The sequence below is a fragment of the Hypanus sabinus genome, chromosome 6 (assembly GCF_030144855.1).
Source record: "Hypanus sabinus isolate sHypSab1 chromosome 6, sHypSab1.hap1, whole genome shotgun sequence".
Taxonomy (NCBI): Eukaryota; Metazoa; Chordata; class Chondrichthyes; order Myliobatiformes; family Dasyatidae; genus Hypanus; species Hypanus sabinus.
Genome location: NC_082711.1, coordinates 70018395 through 70043932, shown reverse-complemented (window position 1 = coordinate 70043932; position 25538 = coordinate 70018395). Strand labels below are relative to the sequence as shown.

Here is a 25538-nt window from a genome sequence, read left to right as displayed (position 1 = left end):
GGAAATTGGATCAAGAGAAGATCCTGAAATCTCTGATCTGCCTTGATGCAGCTCACTCAGGTGGGCACAGTATACTTTCATCCTGCATTCCCTCTCTTCCAATTCAGAGAGGCTCAGAAATTGGAAAAGGTCAACGTTACTCTTAAATAGGGATAATTTGGGCAGAAATATGGAGACTGGTTTGACTTTGATCAGATTCACTTAGTTTCCTTACAACTGATGGTTGATTTCATTAAACTTTGTGAACAATTCTGACAAATAAGCAATGTCATGCTTCATATTCTTGGGTTGATTACTGAATGAAGCGTTCAAGTCTTTGAAAAATTTTATTACAGTTTCGAAAAGTGTATGTAAGTGTTTCAGGCATTTTCGTTTTGAGAGCTATCTGACTTCTGTGTGCAACAGCAAGCATTCAAGCTATACATCATTCTCAATACAAAGCTCTGATATTTTATTGATCCCAAGGGAAATTACAGCATCACAGTAACAAGTGCACAGCTATACAAATGTTAGAAGAGATGTAAGAAAGAATAAAGAAATGTTACCTCAAACAGTCTAAAAGGGAGGAGTTCATCTCTTGCCAGGCTATAGGTTGACTCATTATCGAGCCTAATGGCCGAGGGTAAGAATGACCTCGTACAGCGCTCTTCGCAGCAGCGCAGTTGTCTTCATCTATTTCAGCCAAGTTGGCTTGCAGAGGGTGAGAAATATTGTCCAGAATTGCCAGAATTTTCCATAGGGTCCTTTGTGCTACCACAGTCCCCCAGTGTGTCCAGTTTGACTCCTATAATAGAGTCAGCCTTTCTAATCAGTTTATTGAGTCTGTTAACATTACCCTTGTTGATACCATTGCCCCAGCACACCACCGCATAGAAGATTGTACTGGTGACAGCAGACTGGTAGAACATGTGAAGGAGAGGCCTGCCTACTCCAAAGGACCTCAGTCTCCTCAGGAAGTAGAGGTGGCGCCGGCCCTTCTTGTACACAGCCTCTGTGTTGGTGCTCCACTCAAGACTGTCCTCCAGATGCACCCCTAGGTATTTGTAGGTCCTCACCACATCCATGTCCTTACCTTAATAGTAGCAGAGCAGTGCAGGCATTGTCTCGAGAAACAGTCAAGAATTGATCTTATTTACTGCTGTGATAACAATATTTAATAAGTTGTGCAGCTCATCACTTGGGTATTTTGCAAGATGCCGTCTGTGAATTACACAGTGAATGGTAAATATGTGAGTTACAGCTTTATTCATGAAAGTGATAACCCCACAGTGGTGTCCAGTCATTGGTGCCCCATCTGTTGCACTAGCGAGAATGTCTTTCTCTTTGAAAAATCATTCAACAATCCAAAATATTGACTCCCCTTTTGTATCTGTTTGGAATCACCTTGCAAATAACAACTGGTAAACCATGTTTTCATCTTTTATGAAGCGGACATAAGCAAGAAGCAATGATTGGTTGCCTGGTAAAGTTGACTCATTGAGCTGCAGAGCCAACTCTGATGTCAAAAGTATGTTGCACAATGTATCTTCCACACTCTGAGACATTCCATGTATACATCTTTGAACAGAGTTGTTGCTGAGTGGAATTGCTTTAATTATTTGCTCTGGTGACTTGTGCAAAACGATACGAGGGGTGATTGATAAGTTCGTGGCCTAAGCTGAAAGGAGTCAATTTTAGGAAACCTAGCACATTTATTTTTCAACATAGTCCCCTTCTACATTTACACACTTAGTCCAAAGGTCGTGGAGCATACGGATCTTGGACCTCCAGAAAGTGTCCACAGATGGGTGATTGATAAGTTTCGTGGCCTGGGTTAGAAGGAGACGAGTTATACAGCTCTCATTACATGCACGTGCGGTTCAACTCTTTGAGTGATTATGCAGAAAGTTTGAAGTTAATAACTCATCTCCTTCTACCTTAGGCCACAAACTTATCAATCCTGGTGAGTTATTAACTTCAAACTTTCTGCATAATCACTCAAAGAGTTGAACTGCATGTGCGTGTAACGAGAGCTGTATAACTCATCTCCTTCTTCCTTAGGCCACAAATATATCAATCACCCCTCGTACTCAGAACCAACCTTAATGCTGGCAGAATCAGTTCTTCTCCAATTGTGTGGGGCTTTCCAGAACTAACAATGAACAATGAAATGCTGTATGAAGCACACAAGCCATCATACTTCTGTTGTGGAGTGCTGGTTTGAAGTGTTTTTTTATTTCCGAAAGTTTTCAAAAATTGACAGAAAATAAGCCAAGTTCTTGTTTGCTTTTTTAGAGTGCATTCCCTTCAGATGTTCAAGGACCCTGAACGGTTTCATTGTCTCATTTGAAAAAATTTCTTTCTCACAACATACACATTGGCTGTACTGGTATAAGTCCATAGTTCAGATACTCCAGACTATGCTGCCTACAGTTTTTCATTCGGTCTGCTTCTGCCATTTCCATTGTGGATGAATGATCACCATCAGTCATCTATTGTTTAAGTCCAGCCTCAGGCATTGTGTTCAATAAAGGGGAAAGTCATCATAGCTCACCCAAAACCTCGCTCTCTGCCTGAAGGTATGTAAAGTGGGGCAGTGATATCTCGGTTGGGTCGCAGACTAGAGTACAGTCAACACCATTCAAAAGACCAGGTTCTGAACTTTACCTAATGGAATGCCATACCCTAATTCACAAGATTCGCATCGGGGAAGTCATATTCGATAACATTGTAGTATAGTCATGAACAGCAATAATGTGCGGACCAGGCCCGAAAATTACAAGATTTCTCCAGTCTGGATTTCTCGTGGTATGCCAGGTACAGAAGGGTCACATTGTTTTTCAACAACTACAATGCACTTTGAGCAAAGTCTAAGAGAAAAGATGATTACTTGATCATTGTAATCAATTATGAGGCACTGAAGATCAAATGCTTATAATAAACAATTCATCTTCTAAATTAAGCCTGTAATCCCTCAGCTGCCCCCCTTGCTGCCGAGCAACCCCCTCCACCATCACCTTTATCTTTATGGAATAAAGAAACTCCCACCACCCCTGGGGAGTCAGTATCACCCACTTTGGGAACTACTGGTCCAGAGGTAAATCCATGTAGACTGAATGTTATTGAAAATGTTTGGCTGTCTGAAATGTTTATCATTTTACTATTCCCTTCTCCCCTTGCATGGAACATAGTGTGAGGTTATTTTTATATTTAAGAAATTGCAGATGTTATAACTCTGTTTGCCTGTTACAGCTCACTTCCTCAGTTTCTAAACTTCTTTGTCTCTGTTTTGATGTTCACCCCAGATGATGTTGCATCTTAAAAAAACTTCCTTCCCTTATGAAAAGGGTGCTACAATGCAAATCAGTGGCCAAGGGACATGGCGCACAATCACTGCTAAAAATATTACAATTTCTATTTTATCTGCAAGTTATAACATGATAAATTATTGTAAAACAGTAGTACACTTATTGAAAGCTTAATGTTTGTCTTGGAAATGTCCTGCCTTAAACAGCCTCAAACCTTTCACTGAATCTTGCAACAGTGCACTTCTAAGAAAGTCAACTACATACAGATTCATGTGACTTCATGTTTATCACTATTTAATTTCCTTGTAATCATTTCTGCATTAAAAAACCATTAACCAGTAATTCAAGTTTGACAACCTAACTAATACTGGAAAGTATTCTCATAAACAAACTTCAGATTAAGATTGGACTAGCCCAATTTGTGTTCAGTGGCAGGTTCACAAGCTGATGCATTTTCAACTAAATTCATGGTTTCCTTGGGGTCTTTTTTTCCCCTCTTGCTCTGTTGTGGCTCAATTTGGATGAACTCTCACCTGATCCCCTCACTCTTTGGTTTATGATTCTACTCCATACCAATTTCACTTTATAGGTTGTACTCTAACATTGCAACTAATGACATTCAACATTATAGCTCCAATGGCATATCTAAGTTCGCTGACAATATCACTGTTGTCAAAATCAAAGGTGCTGATGAGTTGGCATATAGGAGGGAGATTGAAAGTCTGGTTGATTGGTGCCACCAGAACAGCCCCTCACTCAATGTCAGCAAAACCAAAGAGCTGATTATTCAGTACAGGAGAAAGAATCCAGCCCCCATTAGGTGATCGGAGCTGGAGAGGATGAGCAACTTTAAATTCATTGGCATTATCATATCCGAGGGTCTCTCCTGGACCAGCAGGCAAGTGTTATTTGAAAGAAGCCTCTATTTTCTTCAAAATTTGCGCAGATTTGGCATGTCTTCTAAAACTTTGACAAACTTCTATAGATGCACAGTGGAGAGTATTCTGACTGATTGTGTCATGACCTGGAATGGAAACAACAATTCCCAAGAGTGGAAAAGCCTACACAAAGTGGTAGTCCAGTCCGACACAGAAAAACCTCTCTTCACCTTGAAGTACATCTAGGAGGATTGATGAAGATAGCACACATCATCAAGGATGACCGACGCCAGGATTATACTCTTCTCTTGCTTGATGACTCAGGATAGAGATCGAGGAGCTTTGGGTCCCACACCAGCAGGTTCAGGAACAGATATCACACTTCAACCATCAGACTCCTGGACCAACGTAGGTAACTTCGCTCACCTCAACACCGGACTGATTCAACAGTATCTTAAGACATATGAGCAGAATTAGGTCACTCAAGATTCATCATTTATTATCAAAGAATTTAAAAACTATACAACCTTGGGATTTGCTTGCTCACAGGTAGCCACAAAGCAAGAAACCCGAAGAACTCAATTGAAGAAAAAAAATAAAATATCAACACTTGATGTGCAAGAGAAAGGAAAAAATACATGCAGACGATTGAAGCGAACAACAACAGAATTTCAAACCAAAACAGATACTTCTTATCTGAACCCTGGAGCAGCCCAGAGTAGGCCCAAAGCCTTGCTTATCTGTTCATCATATTAGCGGGCACAGAGCATAGCAACTGGGGCAGACTTCATAGCCTCAGCACCATGGCGATGACCATCATGGAGAACGAGCAAAATTGTCTGTCATCTGACCGACAACTTGTTTTTTCAGTCTTTCTGGGCTGGCGTTTAAATTGTCCAAACAACAGAACAGTAAAAGATTCTGGCGTCCTGGAGAGAGGAGTGAAGATCACGGAGACAGAGCAAAATTGGCTCTCACCTCCAATCTGGGCCGGCATTTAAAATGTCTAAGTAGTGTATTGCACCTCGGACTAGGACCCAGCTGCAGCGAAAGGCTCCGGGCCTGGACTATGCTGCCCAGTGACTCACTCCAGGCCCAGACTTCACAGCTCAGCCTGAAGCCGCTCTCAAACTCTTCAAATCAGCTCAGCGCCCAAATCAATAAAACCTCGCACCTTGGCCAGTTGAATGAGCATCAGAACTTCTCTGCCCAGGCCTCAACTTCTTTCGGTGCCCAGAATGATCCAACCTGTTGGATCCCAGGCCTGTTCTATGGGCATCAGAACTCCAACTGCAATGATTCTGCAACACATCATCTTGGCTCATCCCCCAAACTCAACTCGCCATCACTTGCCCCTTTGCTGTTTGCTGCAATAATTTAACACAATGTACCTCAGGAAAGGTGCTCTTAGTGATGTTTTCAGTCAGATTTCTTAGCTATTTGACTACCAGAAGCTATCACTCACGTTTGGTAGTGCTATCTTAACCTGAAGGTTATTTGGGCTATTGAGTCTGCTCAGTTATTCTATCATGGCTGATTTGTTATTCCCCTCAACCCCATTCTGCACCTTTGATACCCTTAATAATCAAGATCCTATTAATGTCCACTTTAAATAGACTCAATGACTTGGTCTCCACAGACATTTCTGGCAATAAATTTCACAGATTTGCCACCTCTAGCTAAAGAAATTCCTTCTAGCTCTGTTCTAAAAGGGATGTCCTTGTATTCTGAGGCTGTGTCCTCTGGTCCTTGACTCTCCCACTTTTGGAAACATCACTCTATCAGGACCTTTCAATATTCAGTCAGTTTCGATGAGATCCCCCACCCCCCCCCCCCATTTTTCTAAGCTCCAGTGAGTACAAGCATTGAGCACCTGTCCCATAATTTAACTCTCTCATTCCCAGGATCATTCTCATGAGCCTTCTATAGACTAATTGTGATGTAGAGAGGGCATTTAGCATAGTGCGTCACATTAAGACATAATTCAGAAGTCAAAAATAACAAATTCATTGACACAGATTGCTGTGAGGTTGAGACCTTTGGCAAAATGCTCAGATCTGCTGAGAAGCCACATCACAGTCACAGTTGACATTGAGACTGCCAACAAAATACTCAACCAGGGCAATGTAGCCCCCGCAAAGTTTCAGGCTCACTCAGCTCGCTTCCGTCTAGGGGGAGCAGCCTTCGGCCCCACCAAACTGGGTAATCAGCTGGTGTGGATGCTGCGTGATGCCCCCACCACACCAAATAACAGACAGTGCACCATATGCAATTTAAATGATTATAGATCTTAATTGAACTATGTACTTAATAGAGATACAATATAAAAGGAAAAGTAAAAGGCGCCAATCTTATCAAAGTTCAACCACTTTGTGCATAACCGTTGGAGCTCAGTTAACGAAGTCTTCTTGCCACCATTCGATCCCCCTCAGACCTCCTCGACCCACCATCTGGGACCAACCATGGTGGTTAACCAGATGTTCCACAAGAATCTGTCCTGGTCTCCTCTCCTCGCCGAAACCCTGGGCCTCAGACTCCCACTCAGGGTCCGTTTTGTCGCCTAGCTTACAGCATCGCGTCTCCTCCCTCTAACCCCCTCACACCGACTCCCCAAAAGCCCGTGCAACACTAGTTTACAGCCCCACAGGAAAGAATAACATCTATCAAACTTGGTTAACAAATAAATACAATTCTCGTTATCAGCAATTATAACCCAAACAAGCTGCAAGAGAAAGCACTCTCTCACTAGTTAACATAACAAAGAAGCATTTTTACTTTTAACATAACAAAGAAGCCATTTTATTAGCCTTAGCAGTAACATAAAAGAAGAAACTCCTTACATACATACATTTATGTGTGTGTGTGTGTATGTGTGTGTGTGTGTATATATATCTTTCCTGTAATCCAATGGACTATTACCTTGTTTAGCAGCCTTATGAGCAGCACCTTGTCAAATCATCATCAGAATTGCGTACCATGTTGTATGACGTGGGTGATCATTGTCTTTCCATGACAATGATTGTTCTTGGCAATTTTTTCTGTAGAAGTTGTTTGTCTTCTTCTGGGCCGTGTCTTTATAAGACGTGTGACTTCAGCCATTTTCAACGCGCTTCAGAGATTTGTCTGCCTGATATCAATGGTCACATAACGAGGACTGTGATGTGCACCAGCTGTTCATATGACTGTCCACCACCTGCTCCCGTAGCTTCACGTGACCCTGAACGGGTGGGCTAGGTAGGCGCTGTACCTTGCCTAAGGGTGATCTGCAGGCTAGCATAGAGAAAGAGGACTTTACACCTGATTTGGCGGAGGCATCTCTCCACCCTGCCACTGGAACCTTGTCAAAGGCCTTCGGAAAATCCAAGTAAGGAACATCCACAGGCTCTCCTCTGTCTACCCTGCCTGTTACTTCCTCAAAGAACTCCCAACACATTTGTCAGACAATATATCCCCTTAAGGAAACCATGCTGACAGGCTTATTTTATCATAGACCTCCGATAACTCTAACTTGTGTTCTCAGTATTTTGATTTGTGAGTTTACTTATTATTTGGTATTTTTTTCTATATTTGTACAGTTTGTTGTCTTTTGCGCATTTATTCTTTGTCAATCTCTGTCATTGACTCTATTGTATTTCTTTATTCTACTATGCATGCCCGCAAGTAAATTAATCTCAAGGTAGCATCTGGTGAAATACATTTTGATTATTAATTTACTTTAATCTTTGATATACAGTAGATGCAAGTAAAGTCCTCCTACTTTCACTTCAGTTTCAGATGTTTTTTTAAACCAAACACGTCTTATCTTCTGAGCGTTTAAACCAGCATTTATTTACCTTGGCTAAAGTTGATTTCAGAGATTTTTTAAAAATTTTTTCACCTTTTACTATGCAGCTTGCACATATCCTTCATTTTTAAAAATTTAATTGTTTTAACATATTCTTGCCACCTAATTCCATTATAAAACAATGTTATGGTTTCCTGAAATGAATTATTAAAGTGATGAATGGAGACGATGTGTCATTTTAAACTCTAATAATGAGTCAAATGTTTCTCAGTCAGTGTATAGATAGAATTATTACACTTTACCCAGGATAAGGAAGGATAAAATTAGCAGAATTTCCTGTTCTGGATCTGAATGCAGAGCTATTTTTGGAAGCATCCATGTGTGGGTGTCAGAGGAAAACAACATGATGACCTCCGGTGAGGGTCCAGCCACTGAGTAGCTTCCCATGTCACAAACAACTAATAAGAACTTTGTTGTTATTAGTGCACATTGTGCAGGGATTGACTAAGAAGTCCATGCCTAGAAGATGGCAGACAAAAAAGAAATGGGGAAAATAAATTAACAATGAATGCACATGAATATTCCATGTTTAAAGTTTGTATGTCTGTATATCACAAATTGAAATGTATATGCCAGAGTCTCTAGGATGCCTCCCAAAATCCTGATAATTTATTTGAATACCCTTATCACATGATGAATGTTCTTTTCATTTGCAGAGTATTCAGGAAGTTTCAGGTTATGTCCTCATAGCCCTCAACCAAATTTCAAGGATCCCTCTGCAGAATCTTCGGATTATCCGAGGCCACCAACTTTACGACGACAAGTATGCACTAGTCATCTTATCAAACTATGATCAGGAAGGAAGAAGCGGGCTCAGTGAGCTGCCCTTAATGAATCTCACAGGTTTGTTTATTTCCTCTTTTTATGCTAATTAAATTGTGTCTTTTTGCTGAATGTTTTAATTTTGGAGAATCATTGGAAGCTTACAGTATAAAAGGGGGCACATTTTGTCTGTGCAAAGCAATCCAATCCCTTTCTTGTCACTGCATTCTTCCCTCTCTAGTACCTTAACCAGTTTCATTTGAAATACCGTGATTGAATCTACCTTCTCTGCATTCCTAGGCAGTGTAACCCAGATTCCAGCAACTCACTGCAAACAAGTATATTTTTTTCCTCCCATTTCACTTCTGGTTCTTCTGCCAACCATATACAATCTGCATTCTCTGGTTCTTCAGCCTTCCATTGGTGGAACAGATTCACCTCTAACTACTCTGTCAATAACCTCCCATAAATCAATTGTTCAGGAATCCCCATAATTTGGCAACCAGCTTAACTAGTGCTCATTTTCACGCTCCTATTAACAAAATAATACTCTGATTCCAGTGCTCCCATTAACATATTCCCTTTATTCCAGCCAGGACCCTGGTTCTCATATACAATTTAGTGCATCAGCTCTGGTTCCCATGCTCTGATTAACACAGTTAGGTCCCAATTCCTACATTCCAATTAACATGTGAGAACCCCCTTTTGTTCCCCAAGGTGCCTTGATAAGTACCAGGCTCACTTTACAAAAAATTATTACGCCAATCTGTAACGGTCTGAAAAAATGAATTGCAAGTATGTTAGACTATTAATGGCAATGAAGTCCAACACACAGGAAAAATCCATCAGTCAGTATTTCACCACTAAAATTCCAAGTGTGACATATTAGGAGTATTTGTATATAGCCACCCTTTCAAGTTCAAGGAGTATACGTCAGCTTCTCTAGTCTATATGTATGTTAAGTCCCATATCCCTAAGGTCATTAAATGTATTTTTAGTCCATTCTCTCCAAAGCCTTCACATACATGTTGTGCCAAGACTTGGATACAGTACTCCAGCTGTAGCAAAACCAAGTCTTATCAAAGTTCATCATCTCTTTACTCTTGTAGCCTCCTCCTCTATTTAAAAAGCTTTTGTCCATATTCTTCCTCATTTACGCTGCACCTTCACTTTACCGTGTACCCGTGCCTCCTTTGGAATTGAGGTATCTAGCTTATATTATCTCTCCATGTTCTTAGTACTGGTCTGACACTTTGTATTTTTCAGTGCTATGTTTCACCTGTCAATGTAAGCATATTCTACTAGCCCCTGTAACACCTATCGCTGTTCACTTCCTAATTTGTCTTCTGCAAATTCGTGATTGTCCTGTGCTCTCAAGTCCAAATTGTGTGGTAAAGATGAGATTATATTTTTAAGTAATGTTGCAGTAACCACACAAGTATCTTGATCTCTATTTGGGATGGAGAAATGGAAGGAGGTGAATGGCTGCACACAGGGAGAGACGTCAGTCTGATAACAAACCACTCACAATTAAAGATGTCTTATAATCATAAGAAAATAAGAAATAGAACTAAAAGTAGACCACTTGCAACCCCCACTACCACTCCAGTCACCACCTACTTTATTCATTAATATCATGGCTGACATTTTACCTTAATGCCACTTGACCTCTACCTTCCCAATTCCCCTTATCTAGTCTGTTCTGATGAGTGCATAGTTACCAATTCATTCAAACGAGTGTTTTGGCCCATCTAGTCAGTGCCGAACTAGTAATCTGTCAAGTGTTATCGACCTGCACCTGAACCATAGTCCTCCATACCCCCTTCCCCCATTCACGTACCTATCCAAATTTCTATTAAATGTTCAAATCAAACCCACATCCACCTCTTATGTTGGCAGCTTGTTCCACACTCTAACCATTCCCTAGTGAAGAAACTCCCGCTCATATTCCCCTTAAACATTTCACCTTTTGCCCTCAATTCATGGCTTCTACTTCTAGTCTCACCCAGCCTCTGGAAAAAGCCTGCTTATATTTTTTACATTAATTGTGTCCCTCATACATACACACACCCACCCATACCCGAGTCTACATCCAAATCACGGAAAACCTGGGTAATATTCTTCGGACACAGTGGCAGGTTCTCCCCCTCCAGTAGTGTAGCAGAGCAATCCTCAGCAATCAAAAGGCTGGCAGCCACTGCTCGCGCTCCACATTCACTTCAATCTCCCTCGTTGCTTTAATCACCAAAATAACGTCGAACATCGGCTTGCATCCCGCAGCCAGCCCACCTTGAGGCTCATGGATGCTGCCTCCGTTTGGAGACTACAGAGCACTGGGACATCCAAACAATCTCCAAACAGCAAATTACAGGCTCCAACAGATTCAAAATCAGATCTAAGACCGAAAACAACTGTAAAAGACACAAGGAAGATAGAAGATGTTGACCAAAGCAGCATTTACTCAGACACCACCTAAACCAAAATAGTAGCTCCTAACTTGTTGAAGGAGAGAAATAATTTCCTTTTCACTCCCAACTATTTCTGGCATCTCCAACCCTGAATATTTGAAACCACAGTGAGCAAAACAGTCCTGAGTTGTCTTGTTACTTATTTGTCATCAACTATCGGTGACAAAAATCACTGCCTTTTTAACATAAACACACGCAACTAGTGCCATTTTAAAAACTGTCCACTCTAAGCATGGTGAGGTCTCTAACAGTCACACAAGTGCAGGCAACTGGAATTAGTTTAAAAACTGGTCGGCAACAATCTCCTTTCCCAATTAAATGGCATGGTGTCCCAAATAAACAAAAGGAATCCCACCTATTTTCTTGATTTGTTTTTGTCCTTAAGAGTTGTCACAAATAAGTAGCTGTCCCAATTACCTGATGGCTCTATTAGCTGGAATCCGCTATACTTTACCTTATGAAGGGTAATATGCTTTAATAGTTTTAATAGTCTTCCTCACTGTCCACAATGCCCAATCTTGGTGTCGTCTGCAAATTTGCTGATCCAGCTTACATTATCATCCAGATCGTTGATGTAGATGACAAGCAACAACAGACCCAGCGCTGATCCCTGCAGCATACCACTAGTCACAGGCCTCTAGTCAGAGAGGCAACCATCTACTACCACTCTCTGGCTTCTCCCACAAAGCCAATGTCTAATCCAATTTACTGTCTCATCCTGAATATCAAGCGACTGAACCTTCTTAGCCAACATCCCATGCAGGACCTTGTCAGAGATCTTGATAAAGTCCATGTAGATGACATCCGCTGCCTTGACTTCATCAGCTGACCTGATAACTTCCTCAAAAAAACCTCCTAAAATCGGTTAGGCATGACCTACCATGCACAAACCCATGTTGACTCTACCTAATCAGTCCATGGTTATCCCAAATACTTGTATATCTAGTCCCTAAGATGACTTCCAATATCTTGCCCACTAAAGCTTGATCTTTCAAACTTTCCCATTTATAGCTGGCCGTGAGAGTAACTCAGTGAGCAGTATCTCCTAAGTGGCAGAAAGAAGGTGTGTACCAGTGGCCCGAAATTACTTCTCCAGAAGTTATAACTTAAAGGACAGATTGCAATCCGGCTGGGTGATGGAGAGCTTTATACCTGCGTTCCCTGAAATAGAAACTTTATTCTGACAGTTGGCTAGCTGCCTTTAAAAGAAATCTAAATCAGCATCTTATCTAAAATGTTCAGCTCTGCACCATCATCTGTGAGGTAATGTTTAACTGCTGCGGTTCCCTGTACTGTTGTTACCTTCCACCTGTGTGTTAATAGTCTTGTGTTGCTAATGCCCATCTGGATAGGAATCGTTTTTGAGATATGCAATAAGCATTGGAGCTGAGGACAACCCAGCTGGTTGAGATGCTACCTCATAGTTCCAACAACCCAGTTCAATCCCATCCTCCAGTACTCTGTACAGAGTTTGCACATTCTCCCAGTGATGAGATGGGTCTTCCCGAGGTTGCTCTGTTTTCATCACACATCCCAAAGTTCTACACTGTAAGAGTTAATTGGTGGCTATTAAATCCCCCTAGTGTGTGTGTGGGGAAGGGTGTAAAATCTAGGAAGTTGATGGGAATAGTTCGTCAGATGTGTTCAGGAAAATTTTCTTAAGCTCTACATAAGTTTTCTACAAAATTTTGTTAAACTGTACATATGTACTTCGTAAGTGGGAGGCCTTCAAAAGTGAACTTTTGAGAGTTTAAAGCTTGGATGGGCCTGTCAAAATAAAAAGTAAAGATAACGGGTGTAGGGAACCTTGGTTTTCAAGAGATATTGAGGCCTTGGTTGAGGGGGGAGAAAAGGAGGTGCCTTGAAGTTATAGGCAGGTAGGAACAAATGAGATGCTTATGGAGTTTAAGAAGTGCAAGAGAACATTAAATAAAGAAACTGGGAGGGCTAAAATGCAGCTAAAAGGCTGCTCTAGCAGGCAAGGTGAAGGAGTACCCTAAGGAGTTCCACAGATACGTTAAGAATAAGAGGATTGGTTCTCTGGAAGATCAGAATGGTAATCCATGTGTGGAGCCAAAAAAAATGAGGGAGATCTCACCTGCATTTTTCTTGCATCTGCATGTGCTCAGTAGATGGACACAGTCTATAGAAATGAGCCATATCGGCGTGAACTTCACGGACTCTGTACAGATTACAGAAGAGATGCTTGCTGTCTTGAGGCAGATTGGGATGGATAAATCCCTAGGGCCTGATGAGGTGTTTCCTTGGACCCTGTAGGAGGCAAGTGCAGAAATTGCAGGGGGCCCTAGCAGAGATATTCAAATCATCCTTAGTGACAAGTGAGATGCCAGACAATTAGAGAATAGCTAATGTTGTTCCGCTGTTTAAGAAAATTATAAGCCGGTGAGCCAAACTTCAATAATAGGAAGGGTATTGGAAAGTATTCTGAGGGACAGGATATATGAGTATTCGGATGGACATGGACTTATTAAGGAGAGTCAGCAGGGCTTCATGTATTGTAGGCCATGTCTAACCAATCTTGTAGAGCTTTTTGAGTAAGTTACCAGGAAAGTTGATAAGGGCAAGGCAGTAGATGTTGTCTACATGGACTTTAGTAACATGAGAGGCTGGTCAAGAAGGTTCAGTTGCTCAGCATACAAAATGAATTAGTAAATTGGATTAGACATTGGTTTTGTGGGAGAAGCTAAAGAGTAGTAGTAAATGGTTGCCTCTCTGACTGGAGGCCTGTGACTGGTGATGTGCTGCAGAGATCACTGCCTGGTCCTTTGTTGTTTGTCATCTGTTTGTCATCAATAATCTGGATGATAATGTGGTAAACTGAATCAGCAAATTTTCGGATGACACTAAGATCAGGGGTATAGTGGACAGCGAAGAGGACTATCGTGGCTTGCAGTGGGATCTGGATCAGCTGGAAAAATGGGCTGAAAATGGCAGATGGAATTTTCTGCAGACAAGTGTGAGGTGTTGCAATTTGGTAGGACCAACCAGGGTAGGTCTTACACAGTGAACAGTAGAGCACTGAGGAGTGTGGGAGAACAAAACGATCTGGGAATACAAGTCCATAATTCATTGAAAGTGGTGTCACAGGCTGAAAGCATCATGAAGAAAGCTTTTGATGCATTGGCCTTCATAAATCAATGTATTGTGTACAGGAGATGGGATGTTGTGTTGAAGTTATATAAGACATAGGTGAGGCCCAATCTGGAGTATTGTGTGCAGTTTTGGTCACCAACCTATAGGAAGGATGTAAGTAAGTTTGGGAGAGTACAGAGAAAATTTACAAGGAAGTTGCTGGGTCTGGAGGGCCTGAGATATATGGAAACGTTGAATAGGCTAAGGCTTTATTGCTCGGAATGTAGAAGATTGAGAGGAGATTTGATAGAGATATACAAAATTATGAGGGACCTAGATAGGGTAAATGCAAACAGGCTTTTTCTGCTGAGGTTGGGCGGGATTAGAATTAGATATTGTAGGCTAAGGGTGAAAAGTTTAAAAGAAATGTGGAAAACTTCTTCACTCAGAGGATCGTGAGAGTGTGGAATGTGCTACCTGCATAAGTGGTGCATGCAAGCTCAATTTTAACATTTGAGAAGCTTCGATAGGTATTTGCATGGTAGTAGGTATGCAGGACTTTGGTCCCCCTGCAAGGTCAATTGGAGTAGGAATTCTAAGTGGTTTAGCATGGGCTGAAGGGGCTGTTTTTGTGCAGTACAGTCCTATGACTCTAAATGTAGAGAGTATGATTCGAGGGTCACTAATGGGAAAATGGTGTTGCTGGCATGGACTTGATGGGCCAATATGGCCTCCATGACTGTATGGTAGGTGTGGGAGTAATAACAAGAAAAACTCCTTCCAGAGTGCAGAATATCTGATCTTTGTGGCTTGGAATCAGTACATTAAACTTTGTTGATTTCCTGTCTGTAATTATTTTAATTAGTGAATTAATGTCTGTGAAAATAGAGCATTGCCAATGTTCAGCTCGTCTCAGGGTAAGTTGTCTGCAAAGATATAAGGCAGAGATGGGGAAACAGGAGAAGAGGACTCAAGACAGTAAGAATATTTGCAGCTGTCCACCACTTCTTCCCTCTCCTCTATCCTTTCCAAAAGTATTGACTGAGACCAAGAGACTTGCCTGGTTTTTGTAACAGGTAGATTTACGTGCATGCTAGAAGCATTCCAAGTTTGTTCCCAGATTTGGCTGATTAACCAATGCTAGTCAAGCCTGAGAAGTAATTTATGGGAGGGAAAATTGGCCAGCACTTCTGAATTCATGAGCAATGCTAACTGCACGTCCATTCTGTCAGTCGAGTTAAAAGGTTTCTGAGATGCCAAGTGGGGGACTGATGTGCCTCTGGTTGTGTGTTCTGCTCCGGGATTTAGCACACATTTTGGTCGTCGAGCATCATTCCACATGTGGTACAGACAGACATGTTAACCATAACATGTCTGGATACTGTTGAAAAATCAATGGATGAATGGTCTTCGTGAAAAATCAAGCCAAGAGCCTGCAATGTGGGGCCAGTGGGAAATTATTTGTTCCCTGCATTGGGTAAATCCCATAGTTCCTTACATCTGGATAATTGCACCTGTGGCTACTGGTTCCAGTGAAGACGTGTAATTTTTTAATGCTCTTGTGCTAGCTTTATGTGGTTTTTGTGAATGAGAAGTCTGGTTTTTCTGATGGAACTGTTCATCCGAAGAATATTTGAATTGCGATGAGCATCAGGTCTGGGGTAAGTGACTCAGTGCCAGTAGCTGAGGAGCTGGCGTGTCTCTTGACCACATGCATGGAATTTGTGGTTAGTGAAATCAAGTTCACCTGTGTTCCATGCAGGTACTTACTTTCAAACAGCTTACTATTCAGTTCACGTGTCTAGTGGTAAAGCTGGATAACAATACCTCACCCTGGAGCATGTGGTGATCTAGAGTAAAGTTCAAATTCTGCTTTAGTCATTCTAGAATTTTAACTTATTTGATATTTACAAATAAAATATTCTGGTAATAATTTAATACCAATAAAAGTGGCTGTGAAGTTGTTGGATTTTTATTAAAAGCCCAACTAGCTTACAAATTCCAATTCAAGTGAGGAACCTGCTATTTTATTCTCCTGATTCTCACCAGCATAGCTAACACTGAAATGTCCTTTGTACAAACTACTGACTTCTTACCAAATCACTTCAGGAGAATGAATGTTGAATAGCTATAAAGTGATTTTACCAGAAATAACCAGAATTGAATATGTTGCGATTTACCATCATTTTGTAGCCACGCTTTGAGTGACATACTTGTTTTTTTTTACCTTTCAGAGATTTTATCTGGCACGGTGAAATTTGCTTCAAATCCTCAGCTTTGTTACTTGCAATCGATTCATTGGGAGGATATTCTAGAAGACAGCAAGACGAATAACCTAGCCGTTAATTTCACTGCAGCAAATTGTAAGAAATAAGTCCATTCTTACCAAATGATTATGGTGGTATTCAGTAGGTTATCATATTAAAACAGAAACCTAGTTTAGTTTATAACTTAAAAGCTCTATCACAGATGTTCAGTAATTTGATGATTTTTTAACCTGTTAACTGTTACATACACATTTTATTTTCTCATCCATCTACATGTGAGCATTAGTGTCTACATTAAGTATAAATTTCTGCAAATGAAAATAGATTACAACTTTGTCTTTCACACCAGAATCATTTATACTCTTGTAACATGAAGAATAAGTTAAAAAATCATGAGGAGCACAGATAGGGTAAATGCATACTGTCTTTTCCCCACAGTTGGGGAATCAAAAACTAAAGGACACAAGTTTAGAGTGAAAGTGGAGAGATTCAATAAGAATCTGAGTGGCAATTTCTTCATGAAGAGGGTGTTTAGAATGTGGGATGAGCTGCCTGGGCTGAAGCACCTATTTGTGTGCTGTATTTTTTAGTAAGCTGTCATTGTCTTGCTTTCTGGCTTTTCCCCTTAATGGAGAATTGCAAAACCAAAAGGAAGAGATTTTTTTTTTACTTTGTCTAGTCTCTCCTATGTACAGTGGCACCCCCAGGTACTTTGTAAGGATCATGGATGATGAGAATAGAGAAGGTGGAAAGTACCATTAATCAATAAGATCAGCAGGAGAATGGGTGAAAAGATGTCAGTGGTGGGTGTGTGATATAAAGAAGACCAGTATAGGTCAGCAGTATGAGAGACCATGTAGAAAATTGTGGAAGAAACTTTGGGTCACATAATAACATTATGACTGTGGATGGAGTGTATTTTGAACTCTTGGGTAGACTGGCTGGACCAAGGAGCAGTGTCTGTTCATTATGTTGAATGTTCATAAATCTATTGTTTGAAACAGTTAAAGTTTAAAAAGACAACACTGAGCGTGATGCAGGGTTAATATTAGCACTGGCAGCAGATCCAGCCAGGCTCAATGAAGATGAAAATGTTGTTGCCAGCTGAATAAGAGAAGGTCTTTTTGCAGACATATGGATATTAGTGATCTGTGGGATTGGATCCAACAACTCTCAGAGGCTGTCATAGAAAATACTGGACAAAATATTATGTTACATAGATAATAAGTTGGATAATGAAATACTGTATGTCATCAGGACCAGCCAAGATGATAAGGAAACAAAGCTGTTGAGTGCATGTGGTGAAGTAATTCATGGATTAAAACTGTGCAGATGTAACTACTTCTTTGGAGGTTTCCATAGGACATTCAACATAAGAAATGATTCTGAAAACAATATGCTCTTAATTACGTATAAACCCTTAATTCAGTGGCCGCTTTATTAGGTACACTTATACACCTGCTCGTTCATGCAAATATCTAATTGGCCAATCATATGACAGTATCTCAGTGCGTAAAAGCATACAGACATGGTCAAGTGGTTCAGTTGCTGTTCAGACCAAACATTAGAATGAAGCAGAAGTGTGAACTATGTGACTTGGACCATGGAATGATTGTTGGTGTCATACAAGGTGGTTTAAGTATCTCAGCAACTGCTGATCTCCAGGGATTTTCAAGCACAGCAGTCACTAGAGTTTGCAGGGAATGGCGTGAGAAATTAAAAACGTCCAGTCAGCAACAGTGGTGTGCAGAAGATCATTTCTGATCCCACAACATGTCAAACCTTGAAGTGGATGGGCTATAGAAGCAGAAGACCACAAACATACACTCAGTGGACACTTAATTAGGTACAAGAGGTACCCAGAAGCAGGAACAGTGCCTAACGGGCTAGGTGACGGGCCACAATTCCTTCATTACAGATGTAAAAAGAATTTAAGAGCAGATTGCAGCTTCATAATCCCATTCAGAGTATTAGTGCTATTATCATTTGAAACGTACTGAATGTAATTGATGTGTAGTTCAAGAATTATTTATATTACATGGTTTAGCTTCAACTCATTCCAACAAATAATTCCTCTTGTTTGAGTGTTACTGCCTTCAAAAAATATGTTCTCTAGTTTGTCCTATCCCTGTTTATTAGCTTATTCAGGTAGCAATACACAAGAGGCTCCAGAAATTATAACTTGCTTCAAAGGTCATTTCACACTCATTTTGGAAAATGACTGCAACTGCACCAAGCTTGCCTCACACCTGTAGGACATCAGATCTCATTTAGGTGCACTGTTTTCCTACCCTAAATAAGGTCTCAATTGCAACAATTTCTTAAATTTTAACAAATTCATATTATTTTTAAGGGTACTATTTTCACTGCTTCTGAAATCAATCCGAATAGTAGTGTAGCAGTTAATGCAATGCTTTACAGCATCAAGGATAAAGTAAATTTAAAAATAAAAGTGAATTAATTGGGGTTCAATTCTCACCACTGTCAGCAAGGAGTTTGTATGTTGTTCTAGCGACTGTGTGGGTTTCCTCCCACAGAGATGTACAGTAAGTTGTGGGAATCCTATGTTCACTCTGGCAACATGGCAACAGTTGTAGGCTGCCTCTAACATGCCCTGGACTATGTCAGTCATTGGCGAAATGATGCATTTCATTATGTTTCCATGTATATGTGACAAATAAAGCTAATCTTTAAAATTCAATGTTCAATTTTTCCTTCATTTTAAACTGTGATTAGTAAGTTTGGTTGAATATTTTGAGAGAAGATAGTTTTTGCTAGATAGAGAAACTTGACCAATATTTGAATGAATTTCCTTATCGTTGTTAATTTTTTGATGTTTAATTATGTAACTTTTTTTTTGTTCACAGGCCCCAAATGTCATTCGCAGTGTCATGAGAAAGCATGCTGGGGTCCAGGTATAGAGAACTGTCAAAAATGTAAGTGTTCTCAATTCAAATTCAAAAATGGTTTGGTAATTTCATGTTTTCAATTGGACTATTCTATGTGTTGCTCCTTACGAAAGCTGGTCTTTAATCAATATCTCAAGCTCTCCTCTCTAATAGGCACTCTTTCATTACATTTCCATTATTACTTTAAAGGTAGAACCCCCCACCCCCACCCCCCAATTTTAGTGGTCTGCTAGTGATAGTGAAAGCAATTATCTTTAGAGAATCAGAATCAGGTTTGTTGCCAATGTCTTGCAAGATATGAGATTTGTTTTAATAGCAGTACAGTGCAAAGGCAAAAAGCTGCTATAAATTATGAAGTAAACAGTACAAAAATAATAATGAGATAGTGCTCACGGACCATTCATAAATCTGATGGTGGAAGGGAAGAAACTATTCCTCCGTCATTAAGTATGTACACTAGAATGTTGTTATGTCACAAATTGTTCTAATAGATTAACAAAGGTTGCTTATGTTAAAATATCTTGCATATTTATCCCTTTTAAAGCTGCCCTGCATCAACTGAAACGTTAATTGAAAACTTTAACTGGAAAATTTATTCCAAAAATGTTAACTTATTGTACAAGAAGAGATCTGAGTAAGAGGTTAATCATGAACTGTGACTATTAAGGCAACAGTCATCCAGTAAGTTTCTGGCCAACGATTTGAACCTTGTCAACTGTCCAATATCTTGGACTTTACCAAATGCAGTACACAAAAGAAATGTAGGTTAATACATCCTACATGAAATAAATTAATCTTAATTCCATGTATCCCTAGCCTAAAGGATAACTCGGTTACTCTTACTTAATCACAGAACACAATGAGGCATTTTGCCCATCAAAACTGTGTAAGTGTAATCTAGCTTGTCCAATTTCCTCCCTGCCTCCATTAGATGTGCAAATTCTTTTCTTTCCAATCCTTATTCATCTGCACTTTGAATCCTATAATTGAATCTGTTTCTATTGCTATCCTCAGTATATTCTAGAGCTTAATCCCTCACTGACTTAAAAAAATACAGATTATAAATTACCTAGTCAGACCTTATAAATGCTTTTAAACAGCATCTTCTGTTCATTTTGGGTTTCTTTCTTCATTTTACTTTGCTAGTGTGACAGCTGCTGATAGGTTTCCTGCTAATAAAATTACTTTTGCACCTTAGAAGTAGTTTGCAAAAAAAATCTTCATTCCTTTAAGTATTTATATATCTGTTTCTGTTACATGCTGTGGGAATATATTTTCAGATAGATAATGCACAATGAGTTGATTATGCTAAATCAAAATGATAAGTAGGTAATTATGAATGAAAACTATCAGGCTTTCTCATTTGTAAAACCCTAACATGCAATTTATTCATTTAAATGTGATGTTTTTGATTCTCAGTCATGAAAAGATATGGGTTATTTATTTTTGCATACCTATCATTCATGCCTGTATACATAAAGAATCAAATTTTGCAGTGCGTGAACCATTTTGATGGTGTCAGTAATAGGATTTATATAATTTGTACTCATTATTAAAAGTGATGTAAATGCTAATTGTTTTCTATGACCTCAGTCACAAAGAAAATCTGCGCACAACAATGTTCGGGCCGATGCAGGGGTCCGAACCCCAGTGACTGCTGCCACAGCCAGTGTGCTGCTGGATGTACAGGGCCCAGGGAGTATGACTGTCTGGTAAGAACACTCACTGATTTATGGCCATTAGGTGGAGTTAAATGAAATACAAATCTTACTTTCCTCCCTCCAAACTCACTGAGAATGTTCAGCTGTGTCATGGTGTGACAAAGGGCTAATGCCATTCATGATCTTAACTGCTGTTTGAATCATTATGGAATGAGTAGATTTAAGGGTAGGTTTTGGTCACCGACTGAAAAACTGTTCAAGAATGAAACTGTAATACGAATATCAATGTGATTGTACTATATGGATCTATTTCTTTTAGAGCAATGACTCCCCTTAGCACTACGTATAGACTATTGTCTATGCATGCGCATTGATCTGTTGTCTACACATGTGCATTGTTCTCTCTCTCTATCGCTGCACTGTGAATATACCAGTCAAAGACATCTCCTGTATGTGTACATTATTTAATTGATATGTAGAGTATGAACCTGAGTGTCAAAAAATACCGACAGCTGCCAGATGAGCCGGTGAGAAGGAACAGTTAACACCGCGAATTAGGCTGTCACAGACGCCAACAAGGGGACTAATGAGTACACTGCATAGTACCCAGTGAAAGATGCACGACTGGCAAAGTTAAACTGAAAATAATGCGACTATGGCCTTAGTCAGGAAAGTAGACAAACTCAATAATGCGAAAGAAGGCTGGGAGTCATACATTGCGACAGTTGAACTGTAGTGTAAGGCAAACGACATGTTTGAGAAGAAGAAAGCCCCCACACTTCTTAGTTTAATGGGTGCAAAAGCATACAGTCTCTTAAGCAACATAGTAACTCCTGAAAAGCCAGCAAGCAAGTCATTCAACAAAATTGTTACAATTTTACCAAATCACTTGAGCAGTAAGCAGCTGGTAATAGCTGAGAGATTAGATTTTACAAAAGGAACCAGTCAAAAGATGAAAGCATTTCCGAATACATTGCAGTACTGCATAAATTTTCCCGATACTCTGACTTTAGAGATGGACATTCCGATGCATTAAGGGACAGGCTTGTATGTGACAAACATAGTCAAAGCACTAAAATGAGGCTACTGTCAAAAAGAGACCTAACCTTAGAATGGGTATTAACCATTGCAATATCATTAGAGACTGCAACAAAGAATACAGCAGAACTACAGAAAAAGAGGTTAAAATGTAAAATGCACAAGATGTCCCAGAATGGTGCAAAAAGCCAGAAACGTTATCGATACAACGAATCTTCCCATGATGCAAATGACTTCCTTCAAGGAAAAAGTTTGCAGAAGGTATCACAACCAAGGTTACATAGATAGAATAAGGACGGCAGACAAACAGCACAACCAAAGAGAGAAACCACACTGAGTGAGAAGTTTCAAACACAAAACTACATGTAGAAAGTGACCGTATGTAAAACAGAATCAGACAACAGAGTCTGACAAATGCAGACAGAGCAAAGAGTTAAATTGTACCACAGAGGCAAAATTCAAAAGGGAGAAGAACGCAGGACTGAAGGTGTTATATTTAAATGTGCGTAGCATTTAGAATAAGGTGGATGAACTCTTGGCGCAATTACAGATTGGTCAGCATGACACTGTGGGCATCACTGAGCCATGGTTGAAAGAAGGACATAGTTGGGAGCTTAACATCAAAAGATATACTTTGTATCAAAAGGACAGGCAAGAAGACATAGCCGGTGGTGTGGCTCTATTGGTAAGAGATGGAATTTAGTAAGAGGTGAAGTGAGTCAGAGAATGTTGAATCTGTGGGTGGAGTTAAGAAACTGCAAGGTGGAGAAAAACAATGAGAATCGTATGAAGGTAATGACACCATTATAATGGGGACTTCAATATGCAAAGTAATTGGAAAAATGAAGAGAGGGAATTTGAATGCCTATGAGTTGATTTTTTTAAGCAGCTTGTGCTTGAGCCTACCCGGGGAAAAGCTATCTTTGATTGGGAGTTGTGTAATAACCCAGATCTTATGCAGGAGCTTAATGTAAAGGAACCCTTGGGTTTTGGAGGGAGAATTTGAGAGGGAGAAGCATAAATCACATGTATCAGTATCACAATGGAATAAAGGTTATTACAGATTGCGTGAGAGAGGCGCTTGCCTAGGTGGGTTAGAGGAGGGATGATGGCAGCGCTGAGAAGGCCAAAATTTCTGGAAATAGTTCACAAGGCACAACATAAATATGTCTCACAGAAGAAGTAATTCTCAAATGACAGGGGTAAGCAAATCGTGGCTGACAAAGGAAGTTGAAGACTGCATAAAAGACAGGAAAGGGCACATTAGGTAGCATAAGTGAGTGGGAAGTTGGATGATTGGGAAGCATTTAAAATCCAATAAAAGACAACTGAAAAGCAATAAGAAGGAAAAAGATGAAATATAAGGGCAGACAGGACAATAATATAAAGTAGGATACCAGATGTTTTTATCTACTATATAAAGAGTAAAAGGGAGGTGAGAGTTGATATTGGACCACTGGAAAATGATGCTGGTGAGGTAGTAATGGGGACAAAAATATGGCAGATGAACTTAATGGGTACTTTGCATTTGTCTTCACTGTGGAAGACACTAGCAGTGTGCCAGTGGTCCGTGAATGTCAGGGAGCAGGAGTGAGTGCCATTGCTATTACAAAGGAAAAAGTGCCAGCCAAACTCAATGGTCTTAAGGTGGATAAGTCACCTAGGTCAGGTGGGCTACATCCCAGAGCTCTGAGAGAGGTTGCTAAAGAGAGAATGGATGCATTGGTCAGGATCTTTCAAGAATCACTTGATTCTGGCATGGTCCCAGAGGACTGGAAGATTGAAAATGTCACCACTCTGAGAAGGGAGGAAGGCAAAAGAAAGGAAATTATAGACCAGTTAGCCAAACCTCAGTGGTTGGGAATCTATTAATAATTGGGGTCTAATAATCTTTAATAACTGGAGTCTGTTATTAATGATGAGATTTCAGGGTACTTGGAGACTAATGATAAAATAAGTCAAAGTCAGCATGGTTTCTGTAAAGGGAAATCCTGCCTGAAAAATCTGTCAAAATTAGTTGAAGAAGTGATCAGCAGAGGCAGTGGATGTCATTTACTTGGATTTTCAGAAGGCATTTGATAAGGTGCCACACTTGAGGCTGCTTAACAAGATAAAATCCTATGGTGTTAAACGAAAGATACTGACATTGGAAGTGGAATGGCTGACAGGCAGGAGGCAGTGACTAAGAATAAAAGGGGTCTTTTCTGGTTGGCTGCCAGTGACTAACGGCGTTCCTCAGGGGTCAGTATTGGGACCGCTGCTTTTCACATTGTTTGTCAATGATTTGGATAATGGAATTGATGACTTTGTGGTAAAGTTTGCAGATAAGTAGAAGGGGTAGGTCGTGCTGAGGAAGCGATGCATTTACAGTGGACAAATTAAAAGAATGAGCAACAAAGTAGCAAATGGAATACAATGTTGGGAAATGTATGATAATACATTTTGGTAAAAGGACCAATAGTATGGACTGTTATCTAAATGGGAAGAAGATTCAAACATCAGAGGTGCAGAGGGACTTTGGAGTCCTCGTGCAAGACTCCCGGAAGGTTAATTTATAGGTTGAATCTGTGGTAAAGAAGGCAAATGCAATGTTGACATTTATTTCAAGAGGAATACAACATAACAGCAAGGAGATAATGCTGAGCCTTTATAAGACACTAGTCATGCCACACTTGGAGTATTGTCAACAGTTTTGGGTCCCATATCTCAGAAAGGATGCATTGGCAGTGAAGAGAGTCTAGAGGAGGTTCACCGAGGATGATTCTGGGAATGAAGAGGTTAACATATGAGGAGCATTTGGCAGCTTTGAGCCTGTACTCACTGGAATTTAGAAGAACGTGGGGAGATCTCATTGAAAGCTACCGAATGTTGAAAGGACTAGATAGGGTGGATGTGGAGAGGAGGTTTCCTATTGTGGGGTATCCAGAACTAGAGGGCACAGCCTCAGAATTGAGGGGTGATTGTTTAAGAACAGGAGGAATTTTTTTAGACAGAGAGTAGTGAGTCTGTGGAATGCTCTGCCACAGGCTGTGGTGGAGGCCAAGTCCATGGGTATACTTAAGGTGGAAATTGATCTTTTCCTGATCGGTCAGAGCATGGAAGGATATGGCAAGAAGGCAGGTGAATGGGTTTGGGTGGAATCCGGGATAGCTATGATGGAATGACAGAGCAGACTTGATGGACTGAATGGCCTAATTATGCTCCTGTATCTAATGGACTACGTATGGACTGTTGTCTACGTATACGCTGTTGTCTGTGCATGCACATTATTCTCTCTCTGTCACTCTCACACTCACTGTCACGCTCTTTTTTCATGCGCGCGCGTGCACAC

At 40.3% G+C, this 25538-nt stretch overlaps 1 protein-coding gene across 3 annotated transcripts in view; it reads left to right on the top strand.

Moving 5' to 3' along the window:
* Nucleotides 1-25538, top strand: part of egfra (epidermal growth factor receptor a (erythroblastic leukemia viral (v-erb-b) oncogene homolog, avian)) — a 265426-nt gene that overhangs the window by 168449 nt on the left and 71439 nt on the right. For all 3 annotated transcript variants that reach the window (XM_059972378.1, XM_059972377.1, XM_059972379.1), the window contains exons 3-6: nucleotides 8666-8852; nucleotides 16567-16695; nucleotides 19467-19535; nucleotides 21102-21220. In XM_059972378.1, coding sequence (XP_059828361.1) covers nucleotides 8666-8852; nucleotides 16567-16695; nucleotides 19467-19535; nucleotides 21102-21220 — 504 coding nt within the window. The remainder of the gene's footprint in view (nucleotides 1-8665; nucleotides 8853-16566; nucleotides 16696-19466; nucleotides 19536-21101; nucleotides 21221-25538) is intronic.